Consider the following 12267-nt stretch of genomic DNA (forward strand, 5'->3'; position numbering starts at 1 on the left):
GAAAATAGGGGATAAGATACACTAAAGGGGTAAAACATTTTTTAAAAAAAAGGGATAAGAAACAAAAGGCAGGTTAAGAGGTACACAGGTGAAGATGCTTTTGGGTGGGGGTGGGGGGTGGATCTTGGGTGAGTTCCCAAACTTTTTCCCCCAGGACTTGACCCCTTTTTTACTATTATTTTTTATATTTTTACTGCCATATTTATCACTATTAACTACCCCACTTTTACAACACCAAACACTGTAAATAAAGTAAAAACTTACCTTGAATCCAATGCTAGGGGAAATTCTTTTCAAGTGTTTCCATGCCTCACCAACGTCACTCCACATCACTTCTTCCCTCTTCATGGTCCAATCAAATTTTTCTAATAGAAAATATGTTTTTTGGACCATTCCTGGACCATAGCTGAAGTGGTTCTACTATGGTTAGAGAGTTGTAGTGGTTATACTGCTTGGAGTTAAAGGGTATGACAACATTATATGCGTCCCTGAAAACATGGTGTATCTGGTAACCCTATTTATATACCCCTTATCTGCTTTTCTTTCTCATATTAGGAGGGAAATGTATGTATTTATTTAGCGCAGCCATCAACGCCACTTCTGTATTTGCCCTATTCTCTTATATCTGCAGAAGCGCAAACATTATATATAACGGAAAATAACAAAGGGACCAAAACTATCTCACCGGTCTCTTGGACAACTATGTATTATTAAGAGAACAGGATCTTTTCCCCAAGCATTTTAAAATGCGGAAGATTTTATGATTCAGGTATGTTTATTCCTTGCAAGAGCAATCATCCATTACTTTATTCAGTTTGTATGCTGATTCTGAGACTTAACCACCTGTGTCTTTGTTTTGCACTCTGGTCACCTCAGTTCTTTACTTTGTGCACATGTTTAAAAGAAACCTTTAAAAAAAAAAATATATATTTTTTAAATGAATTTGCCAATTAAAAAATGACAGCCCAGGCTTCACAGGTCGACACTGCGCATGTGCAGCTCCAATTCCCAGTTCCCCGGATGCTGCGCTTGCGCACCACGATCTTTGAGGCACTTTTCCCTGTCCTGGGCGGAATGCGAACGTGGCAGCGCCTGACAAGCTGACCTCCTGAGTGGCTGAGGGGCTACGTCATTTCCGCTAGGAACTAGAGCCGACGCTTTTCGGGAAGCGAACAGGAAAGTGAAGGCAGGGAGTGAAAGCGCAGACCGGAACGGGAGGTGGTGAGTACCGATGTTCCGGGGGGACTGACACCGGGGAGCACGGACACAGCCTCGTCCTTACCGGGTGTGAGAGCTGTCCCAGGAGCCTGCCCAGCCCCTGGCTGCCATTCATTGCCCGGGTAGGCCATGCCCAGGGGATGTCAACCCTGCCAGGCCCTCCCTGTCACTGCATAGGGCCCAGTAACCCTGTAACCCTGCAGGCCTGGCCTCTCTGAGCCACCAAACACAACACTGCATTCACAGGGGGGCTATGGGAAATCAGAACTTTATTTTAATCTATATTGCAGGGTGTTTGTTTTATGGCTCTGTCTAGGAGTAGGCTTGTTTGTTTATTTATTTTTAGCCCTTTAAATATATGTATAAAGCCTGTATGTATGGCTTATTAGAAAGATTAACCTTATACCCAAATAAGGAAAGGGAGAATGTAAAGACACCTTTTGTTATCACTATATATTAGTTAGTAGTGGTGCAGTATCAGGAGCTGATATTTTGGGGTATTTGCCCTCTTTTCTTCGTGTTTTTGTTTTGTGTATTATGAAGTATAGCTATATTACGTCAGTTCGTAGCAGCAGAGTTGGAAATTAGTGATACGTGATGTTCGGTTTTAATTATAATCGTGTGGGAGCTTAGTATTTATCAGGAGCTGATATTTTGGGGTATTTGCCCTCTTTTCTTCATGTTTTTATTTTGTGTATTATGAAGTATAGCTATATTAGGTCAGTTCGTAGCAGTAGAGTTGGAAATTAGTGATACGTGATGTGTGGTTTTAATTATAATAGTGTTGGAGCTTAGTATTTATTAGGAGCTGATTTTTTGGGGTATTTGCTTGCCCTCTTTTCATCGTTTTTTTATTTTGTTATGAAGTATATCTATATTAGGTCAGTTTATGATGGCAGAGTTGAAAACAGTGATACCTGACGTTTGGTTTAAATTATAATAGTGAGGGAGCTAAATATTTACTGTACAGATTACATATTGTTAAAGGGGCGTGGAGTTTAGCTGTGTATGTGATCTGCAAGGATTTCCATATATTTATTTTTTGTGTGTGTTTGAAAATTTGTGTCCATGTCCTTTTAATCAAGTAGTTGCGGAACTTTGGACTTATTTCAGAAGAACAACTGAAATAATTAGATATTTTACCATGATTATCAGCAATCAAGGCTCACGTCCATTAAAATGCATCATAGTACATTCATGTTTATGGAGCTGAGATAAGATATCGTAAAATATCATGCAGTACTATTTAACTGTTCATAGTACTTTTGTTTGTTTTTTTTGTACGATGTTTACTTGCATACCATGTCCACTACCAGCATGTTAAACATCCATTTATCCTGTTATGTTAATAGCATTTTCTGTCAAACAGGTTTTATTTTTCTTGAAGGCAATGTTTTCTAGTTCTTAAGTTGTCAATTTTAGAAAATAATTCCTATCTTCGTTACCAGGAAGCTAGCATTAGTTGCTTTGTCTGTTAAAAGCCTACATTAATCTGGCATATAATATAAAATTTATTAATTGGCTATGGATAATATTGAGGTACAGTAGACCAATATGTGTGTAGTTTTCCACAGGTAAAGGCATGAGTCTGTTTGTTACAGGTCTGTAAGGAGTAACAGGTGCTATAAAACATATGCACTCTACTGCAAAAGTAATATTGATATTGAGCTGATAATGAAAAATAAGCTTTAGCAAAAGTAGAGTGCTTGCAATCCTGATTTTTGTTTTCAGTGATCGCATGGTTACCACCATAATACGTTATTAAAAGATCCAAAAAGGTGTCTAGAAATTACCTATCCCATTGTGTGTACTGTATATGTGTATAATTGGTCTTAACATTTTGGAATGTAAGACCATTAAGAACCCTGTTCTGTGGACTAAACCATACAATTATATATGCAACAGTAATGCATAGTTCTTTTTAAACAATGGCCATTATACCATAATCATTGTTATGTCAGTATAACATATTCACTTTAAAAAACACACATTATCTTTAAAGGGACACTCCCCTGCCCAAATACAAAATAAAATTCACTGTTTAGTAAATATACTCCCAATGAACGTTTGCATGCATTTAATTATGCATTTTTTTCATTATATCTAAAAAAACAGCTTGCAAAAACTAAAATACTCTTATCTGCAGCCTTTGCAAGCCCTCCCCTTCCAACCCCGCCCAGACTTTATATGACTGTTCAATCAAAGATTTCCCAATGCAGCTCAATGACAAGTCTTTTGTAAAGCAAATGCTCTGGGCAGTTGCTGCCTCTTGAGTTCAGTGCAAGTAAGCTAACCAAACCAGGACCTGTTATCCAGTGGGGGAGAGGGGATGTAAATGATGAACTTATAAAAGTGTCAATTTCTATTGAAATCTGCACTTTTTCAAAAAAGAAAAAAAAATAGGACACACTCTTCACACACAGTTTTTCAGCACGCTAAAGTGCTTTGGGGGTCTGGAGTGTCCCTTTAAGTCAAGCTGCTCTACTACAAAGTAGGTTAACATAGATGTAATGTATGGTCTTACATGACTGTTTTCTTCTTTACAGGATAGGCCAGTCTGGGGATGTACACAAGATGAACGTAAACCAGCAACCTCACCAAGCAGCTACTCCTTACATGCATCCTCAACCTGGAGGATACCAACAGCCTGTCTACGGGGGTCAAACAATGCCTGGAGGACATCAATATCCAGGGTACAATGGGCCAGTGCAGGGGTATCCACAACAGGCCCCTCCACAAGGTATGCAAAAATCTAATTTGTTGGCTATAAGTTTCACTTATTATTTCTATGTAGATATGAGTGAAATTTCTGCTGTACAGGCAGTACATTTTATTTATATCTTTGCACACATGACATCTCTAATCAAAAGCTGGAATAGGACACATTGGGAGAGGTTTATCAAAGTTCTTAAAGACTTGTCTAAAGTACTAACTGCAGGAATCACCATTGAAGGCTCCTCCTCGTTTACATTTTTTTTTTTTTTAATTCTTTATTTTTGCTCGTGCATAAAGTTACAGTGGATCCTGCATCACCACAACAGCGAATGCGAGGGTTGTTGTACATTTAATGATACATGTTGAGTAGCATTGAAAACTGTTAAAGACATTACTTTGCATCATTTGTGGTGTTAGCAAGAATTTTTATATTTAAGGTATTGTAGTTAGTTAAGCAGTTAAACATAACATAACATAACATACGAGTAAACCAAGCAGTCATTTTAGATATAGGCGACCTGAGTAGATTATAATAATGTGGCTGAAAAACATAAACATAGTAGGTATCGTAAGTAAATTAGTAGCCCTGGTGGATGGTACAACAGAGAGCATCAGCCATACAGGTACATTAAGTAAGACCTTGTTTGCCTGCGTGTGGTCTGCGTGGGATCATTGAAGTTCAGCTCAACATTTGGGGTTATCGAAGATAGATGCACAATTTTATATTTTTAAACAAGCTAAAGGCATGAAGCATGTTAGGTACAGTGTTTAGTTATATAATCTGAAGATATTCAGTATTAGTGCTGGTCATATAATTGTATAGAAAAATAAAATACATTGGTGCAGTGATATAACATGAATACATTCCCTTAGATTGGCTTTCACAGTAAGGATTTAACAATATTCTGCAGGTGCCTAACTTTTTGCAGATTGCATCATTTTATACTAATATAGACATCAGAACAGAGCTCTCTATCATGTCTGGTTACTGATAAAAGTAGAAGATTTAGGGATATAACTGTAGCTTAGCTGTGGGAGATAACAACATAAAATATTCACCCTTGTGGCCAAGCTCAAGCATGCGCAACAAGGGTGGCTTACCGTGGGAGCTGGATCTCGCCTGTGTATTACCCATACTGCGCGGGCTTGTCTCGGCGGGGCACCTAGGCAAAACGTCCACATGAGTCTCTATTCAGCCAGTTTCCTCTGTGTGCTTCACATGATCCTGCTGCAAGCCGTCTGTCAGGGGTGCGTCGTGGCTCTGTCAGGGCTGGCTGGAGAGAGTTGTCTGGCAGTCCGGTAGGGGTGTACAGCTCTTTGCATGGGGACCATTTCCCTGTCTCGGCTGAAAGGTAGGATTTTGTCTGCAGAGTGTCGCATGCCTTTACTGCGGAGCGAGTGGTGGCTTGCTTTGCCTCCTTCTCTTCGCTGTCTTCTGGCCTGCTAAGGCGCTATAATGCGTGCCGGTGGCTAGCTGCTGATGATTTTTCTGGTCAGCTGGTACCTGGTAACTTTGCTGTCAGTCTTGTGCGCGGGGAGAAAACTTTCCTTCCCTCTACCTTCAGCGCACATGGCATCCGCCATCTTGGACAAGGTGCCCAGGCCGCCGATCAGGTTGGTATCGTTGCTGGGCCTTGTTTGTGTTGCAGCGGTCGGGGTCCCAGTGTGAGGACCGGGATCACCCCCACCGGTCCAACTCAGGTTTGGGCCTCAGGTCAGGCATTGTTAGGCAGGATAGTGGAGCAGCGGCCGTCCGCCCCACTCACCGCCGGAGTAGGCCCCAACTGGGGCATCGAAGATTCCTCCTCCAGGGGACTGAAGCTCGAGGAGCCAGCCTCTCCCTGGATCCTGTGCCCCCTTTGCACCAAGGACCATTGCTGTCGGTCTGCTTTTAGGTCGATATTCTTAGATTTAGAGGCTTAATGTTTAAAAGATTGCAGGAGCTGATCATTCTTGTGACCCCCCCCTCGTTTACATTTTTGCAATTTATTCAGAATAGAATACTTTCAGGGTTATTTACCAACGTGAGAATTTAAAGTAAAATTTAAAACTATAGCCAGAGTATCCAAACAAAAAAGCATAGCTGACAAATTTAGCTCAATTTAGTAAATAACCCTGTTTGATAAATCTCCCAATTTGTGCATTCACACACATGCCATGTAAGATAATTATGCACATTACTAGATGGAAAGGGCAATTACTAATTTGGTACCAAATAATGGCCATCACTACACATACTGGGATAAATGGATTAAAAAAATTGGACCCTGAATAAGTAGGTTTCCCACACTACCTGTTCTTTTCATAGTGGATTTTCCCTTTCTTTTTTTTTCTTTTTTAACCGCATGGTTTACATCTGTTTAAGGAAACGTTTGAGCCCCCTCTCTCGAGCCCGATAAGGGATTTTTTTTTTTTCTTGAACCGAGTAAATGTTTGTATGTTTGTTAGTTTGTTATGTATTTGATTGTTTAATAAAATTGTAATAGTCTTAAGATAAATAAAAGAATGAAACAGAAATAAAGCGGATAAGGATAGAGAGTGAAAGAGAAATTAAACAAAACATATGATGATTTGGTATTTGATAACTTCATTTACGATTACTTAAGAAATGAAATAACTAATACCATAAAAATAATAAAAAATATGCACATTACCACTCTCAAGAAGCAGAGAATGGACTAATAGAATGCATTTATATAAGCAGAACCACATGTTTAGTTTGGTCCAAATGAATCGTCCAAAACAAATTAAATACCCTATTCAGGAAGCCTTGTGTCAGCAGTCAGTCTGTTTAATGATTACCGATCAGCACCCTCTATTAGGATAGCTCTGGTATTTGTATTTATTATTTATTTCATATTGGTGTCTCAGATAACTATAAAAAGTAGTACTTTGTACTATTTGTTTTTGTTTTCTTGCTATATGGAGTTAAATTGGCATTACATTAAACAAAAATCATTGGTTGTAGAACAGGACTCAAATTTTCTAGTAGCCATTAACTAATGAAAATGTAGCTAGTTAGTGTGCCATGGACTTTTCAGGAATGCAGTGGTAAGTAATATTTAATGCCTGGCTAGTAGCATCAGGCTTGAAATTGTAAGCCCTGGTATAAAATATGCTTTGTTCAAATTGTTGAATTAACACCTTTTAAATTTGTGAAATGTTTACATTACAGTTGAAATGTATGCATCTAGAGAATTTTTATAAAGCTCTCACTTTGGAGTGAAGAGTAAAGGATTAAAAGCCAGAATGCAGCTTAAGCATATCTCTGTCAACTCACTGTTTTGGATGTAAATCTGTACTTTGCAGTTTGTCAGAAATTTTGTTCCATTTTTTATTTTTCCATTGCTTCATAACAACTAAAATTGCAGAACAACTAAATTTACCAACAGTGAACCTGCATTAGTTATTTGTTAATAGTAACATATTCAGAGTTGTCTATAATCACTGAGCCCATCATGTTGTCATGAAGTGGGTGGGTCCCTGAATTTTCCCTGCCTCTAAATAATTTACACACCCTCCCACAATTCTCAGTTTAAGTTTTGAATGCCTGTGTGTTATAAGGACAGTGCAAAAATGCACACACAGTGTTGGTAGCATTGCTAAGTAACAAAGGCAGGCGGCTGTGCATAAAGGAGGCAGCAAAGGGAGCTGTACTCTTCCTTCTCTTCTTGCTCTGTCCCCTTGCGTGGCCTGCAGTGAATCCAGGAGCCAGAATATGATGTCACTCTGGCCCTGGAATCACTAAACAGTGAATGAGAGTCATAAGTGCTTGAAGATGACAGCAGCCACACTGGAATCCAGGGAAAGGATCCACTCCAGCTCTCCCAAAGGTAGGGAGGCTGGGGGGACTGATATAGAATTAAAACAATTTTATGTGTAAGGCAATGTGTGTGTTTGTCAGTGAGTGTGTTTAGGTGACTGTCCCCCTTCTGATCGAATGGGAAATGTGTTTTTAACTCACTTTTTTTTCCACGCCGAGCTGATCATGCAGCAGCTGTCCCCACCTCCATGGCTGAGATAATCACGCTTGATGATCTCAGCCAGTCCAATGCTTTTCCATAGAAAAGCATTGGGAGGCTATTGCCCCAAACAGCTTCTCCTTGTAGAGATCAATGCATCTCTATGTGGAGCGTTCAGCGTCTCCATGCAGGGCATTGAGACACTGAACATAGGTGCTACACACTGTGCAGCACTGAGATAGAGGGAGTGACTGCCACTAGAGGTTCTGCTAGGTAGCAATGTAAACACTGGATTTTCTCTGAAAAGTATTGTTTACATTGAAATGCCTGCAGGGACAGGCTTTAGACACCAGAACCACTACATTAAGCACTAATGGATCTGGTAACTATAGTGTCCCTTTAAGAATTGTAATTTTGTCTTGACCCTAACGTTTTTTAGCTGGCTCCTATAGTCAAAGCAAATTTGTCAAGCCCTGTTGAAGCACCTCACACTCCATTATTTTACAAAAGTGAGATGATAATTACCTAGCTCTGTTACATTCATATCCAACTATATTTTTACGTATTATTGTATTATTTTTCATATATATATATATATATATATATATATATATATATATATAATAAATTAAAAATGGCAGACAATATTTTATTTTTTCTTTCTATCTAAGGCATCCAGTTGCTCTCCTATTCATCAAGTCGTATGGCTGTCTGACATGCATTAAAAGTCTCAGGAGGAACTGTATATTTTGTGTTGTAGACCATTCACAAATAGTTTACTTAATTACATTAGAAGTATTTATAATAATGCAGTTAGACAGCATATACAATCTACTAGGAAGCTTCTTAAATCAAATCTTGAAGCGTGATTTTTCTTTTTCGTTGCTGATGCATCTTTTCCCTTTCTCACCCCCCCCCCCTTTTTTTCCCCTCTATATTTCTTCCTATTTGTATTTCCAGGTTTCCATCCTAATTCAGGGTTCCCTCTAAAAGGGTCTCCTGATATTTTCAACTCTGGCACTTCTCCTTCTGTTTCTTCTGATTATATAGGTAAATGCTTATATACTTTGTCATTCATATCGATTTTATTAAGAGAACTTAATTAACCATCCAGTTCTGGAGAATTTTAGCACCAGGTTCACTATTGACGTGTTTTTCGGTGATTTCCATGCGCATAACTTAATGCCAGATCAGTGAGATGCATAGCTGTGATCTGTTAGAACTTATGAAAGCTCATTGGACTCCTCTCACGCTTGTAGAATTATTTATGCCTTGAAAGTGAAGATGGTAATCAGGGAGCACCAAGGGGATATATTGTTGATTAGACAATAAGCACATCTGCAGCTCTCTCACAACTGTAATCTGTTTACAATATACCATCAGGTCCCATAAGATCTCCACCAACGTCGGGGACATCAACGGCAGCAGGAACTCCTCTTCATCCAGAACAGATTCTGTACAATCAATTCGGGCAGGGTGATGTGCAGAATGGGCCTGCACCTGCATCATCTGTCAATCAGATGCAAAGGTATGTATTTTCTTATTCCTGATCAAAATTGTGGAAACTGTACAAAGAAGGAAGGGGAAGCCATGTTTTAATAGTTTGTATAAATGCTCAAAAATGTATATAAATAAACCTCACATATTGATATAAAAACATTTTTTAATTTGGGAAAGCACAACTTCAATAAAAGAGAATACAAGATGTTTTAGAAAATGTTTCTCCTTTTTTTTTTGTGGAGTTGATTTGATTAGAACCCATTCAGTGCATCATGTTGTCGGACATTCTAAAGGGCAGTGCTTTTCTGTCACTTGAGTGAGATATTAAATGGACACTGTAGTCACCATAACTATTTCATCTCTTTGAATTGGTCATAGTGCCTGGAGGCCTCGTTAGTTCTTGCTTGTCGTGCCATTTATTTTAACCCTAAAGAAAACTGTCAAGAAAAGGGTATGTTAGAATTATGTGCAGTACAGGTATACGGATGTTTTCTTCCCTTCTTAAAGTTACTTTTTTTGTTTGTCTCTCAGAAAATGACAGCACCAAAAAGCCACACATTAACATTACGTGTATTAGCTTGTGCTAATTTAAGTCCAACTTAGCCTAAGCTTACACCTGCAAAACGTCTGAGCATCTCGGGAAATGTAGTTTGCAAATATGGAGTGTGAAAGTTAGCTATTAATATTCTAGTCACATATGTATAAATAGTCAAATGGAATCCTTGGGGAATCTTAATATTTTTCCCACAGTACCTCAATTAATTTTTTGTTTAACATATTCATTCTTCACATGGTGACTTATTATGTCCTTATTTCAGACCCCCAATGTCCCAGCCCTACATGCAACCAGGATCCTTTCCACAGGCAGCTACTTTCCAGCAATATACTCCATCCTCGACTACTGCACAGCAACTCACCAACCAAATGATGGGAATGCACATAAGCAGTGCACAAACAGCAGCCCCCCCAACAGGAGTTGGTTATGGTAAGTGTATATTAATATTTTTAATAAAGTGCCAACAAGTTCCGTAGCACTGTACAATGGGTGGACTAACAGACACGTATTTGTAACCAGATGAGTTGGACACACAGGAACAGAGGGTGTTGAGGGCCCTGCTAAATGAGCTTCCAGGCTAGAGGGAGCGGGTATAGTGGCACAAAAGGTAAGGGTAGGGTAGACAAGTAGGTTACTTGGATAGTATTCACTGTGGGCTTAGGGTTTTGTTTTGATGACTGTTGCAGGAGAGGAATTGGGGTGCATGGAGGGAAAGCTGTTGACAATTTAATTGATATGCTTTCCTAAAGAAGTAAGTTTTTAATGTTTGTGTTTAGACATTAAAGTCTCATTATAAGCACCATTGCAACTTTGCATGATGCCAATGTGATGGTGGATCAAGCCCTTTGTAGCTACCCACACCTTTTAGATCTACAGTGGTTTTCTAAAAATCTTAGCAGGTCTAAGACAGCCACTCAGAGCCGTCAATCATGCAGTTATCTGTAGCAATTTTTTTTCAAGCTTTGGACTGACGCCCTGCTGTGACTCAACGTAACCTAAGGTGATCAAGGCTATCAGTCACAGTATGGCTATCTGTTTTAAAGTGGTTCCACTCATCAGTGATACTGCTCTTGGGAGAGTAAACGCTTATCAGATAAGATCAGACACCATAAACTAGAATGAGAAGATTTTGTTTGGGTGCTTTGTCTTCTACAGGCAGTCCCACTAAAAAGTGTTGAAATAATTTTTACCCTGTAATTTCCCTTTAACAATTATATATTTAATTGTTTCATAATGGTTGCCTCCAGTGTGACTGTGCACCTGGTACAAATTCTTGGGTAAATCACTCCTGGTTCCGTTATGTAGGATAGTTCTGCCTTGCTCTGCCAGTCATTTGTTGTCACAGACCTCTGTGCCGACAATTGACAGTTGAAGTAGAATTTAAAAAAAAGATTAACAATTCCCATTTTAAGTGTGCATTAGGAGCTGACTTTTATGGGCTTATCTTGCTTGGTGCTTTCAGCAAGTCATGATTAATAGGTGTGCCACAGTTGTGTACAATTAGTATTTGTCTCGTGCTATTTTATATAAAATCCACTTCTGTTAAAGCGTTACTGATCCTTTGAAGAATTTTGGTAAACTATAAGCACTAATGGAATATTGCCTTTTCACAGGAGCTCAAAGCCCTCTTCCACCGTCCTCAGGAAGTTATCCTGCCACAGCGTCAAGTGTTTACACACCTTACTCAAACAACCAAGGTTCTCCTCCAATGAACCTTTCACAAGGAATGCCCCCGACGAGCCTTCCACAAGTTCAACCACCACCAGCGCAACATTTTGCTGGCCCTCCACCACCACAGCGCCTTCCATCACCACAGACACAAGGCTTTGCCCCTCCCCAATCTTCTTCTGGTCCAACTTTAAGTTATCCTACTCATGTTTCTGGAAGCTCTCAAATGTCGATGCAAGGTCCCCCATTGCCAGGACAGCATATGTCAGGCCCTCCATTAGCTCCACCGAATCAAGCCCCATCTCATTCACAGACAACTATGCCTGGAGCTCCTCAAGGTCCACCTCCTATGCCTCCTGGTCAAGGAGGATTTCCTCTCCAGCAGAATGGTATGCCAATGAAACAGTTGCATATGTGCTTAGAACCCAGGTTTGCACTTCTTGTATACATTGTAGACACCAAAAACATATAATTGTTCTGCAGTCCTCGAGGGCTATGACTGATAGGAAGGTACTTTACAGCATAGGTTTAAATGGACCATGTTGTTTTTTTTTTTTTTAGGTGATTTCTTCTTTTTTTGAACAATGTAGACCTGGGGTATCTCAGGCTTCACTCTTTGAGTAGGTGCCCATCTCAATATGGGTAGGT

The 12267-nt window shown here is 39.5% G+C and overlaps 1 protein-coding gene across 6 annotated transcripts in view; it reads left to right on the plus strand.

Annotated features, from left to right (window-relative positions):
- Positions 1-1116: 1116 nt before the first annotated feature.
- Positions 1117-12267, plus strand: part of SEC24C (SEC24 homolog C, COPII coat complex component) — a 54685-nt gene continuing 43534 nt past the window's right edge. For 3 of the 6 annotated variants that reach the window (XM_063434665.1, XM_063434667.1, XM_063434668.1), the window contains exons 1-6: positions 1117-1221; positions 3765-3958; positions 8856-8945; positions 9279-9423; positions 10214-10380; positions 11565-12008. In XM_063434665.1, coding sequence (XP_063290735.1) covers positions 3793-3958; positions 8856-8945; positions 9279-9423; positions 10214-10380; positions 11565-12008 — 1012 coding nt within the window. In that variant the 5' untranslated portion in view covers positions 1117-1221; positions 3765-3792. Of the gene's footprint in view, positions 1222-1251; positions 1341-3764; positions 3959-8855; positions 8946-9278; positions 9424-10213; positions 10381-11564; positions 12009-12267 lie in introns of those variants that run through there. The other 3 variants (XM_063434669.1, XM_063434670.1, XM_063434666.1) reach the window with 2 other exon arrangements.

This window comes from Pelobates fuscus, chromosome 10 (assembly GCF_036172605.1).
Source record: "Pelobates fuscus isolate aPelFus1 chromosome 10, aPelFus1.pri, whole genome shotgun sequence".
In the NCBI taxonomy this organism is placed as follows: Eukaryota; Metazoa; Chordata; class Amphibia; order Anura; family Pelobatidae; genus Pelobates; species Pelobates fuscus.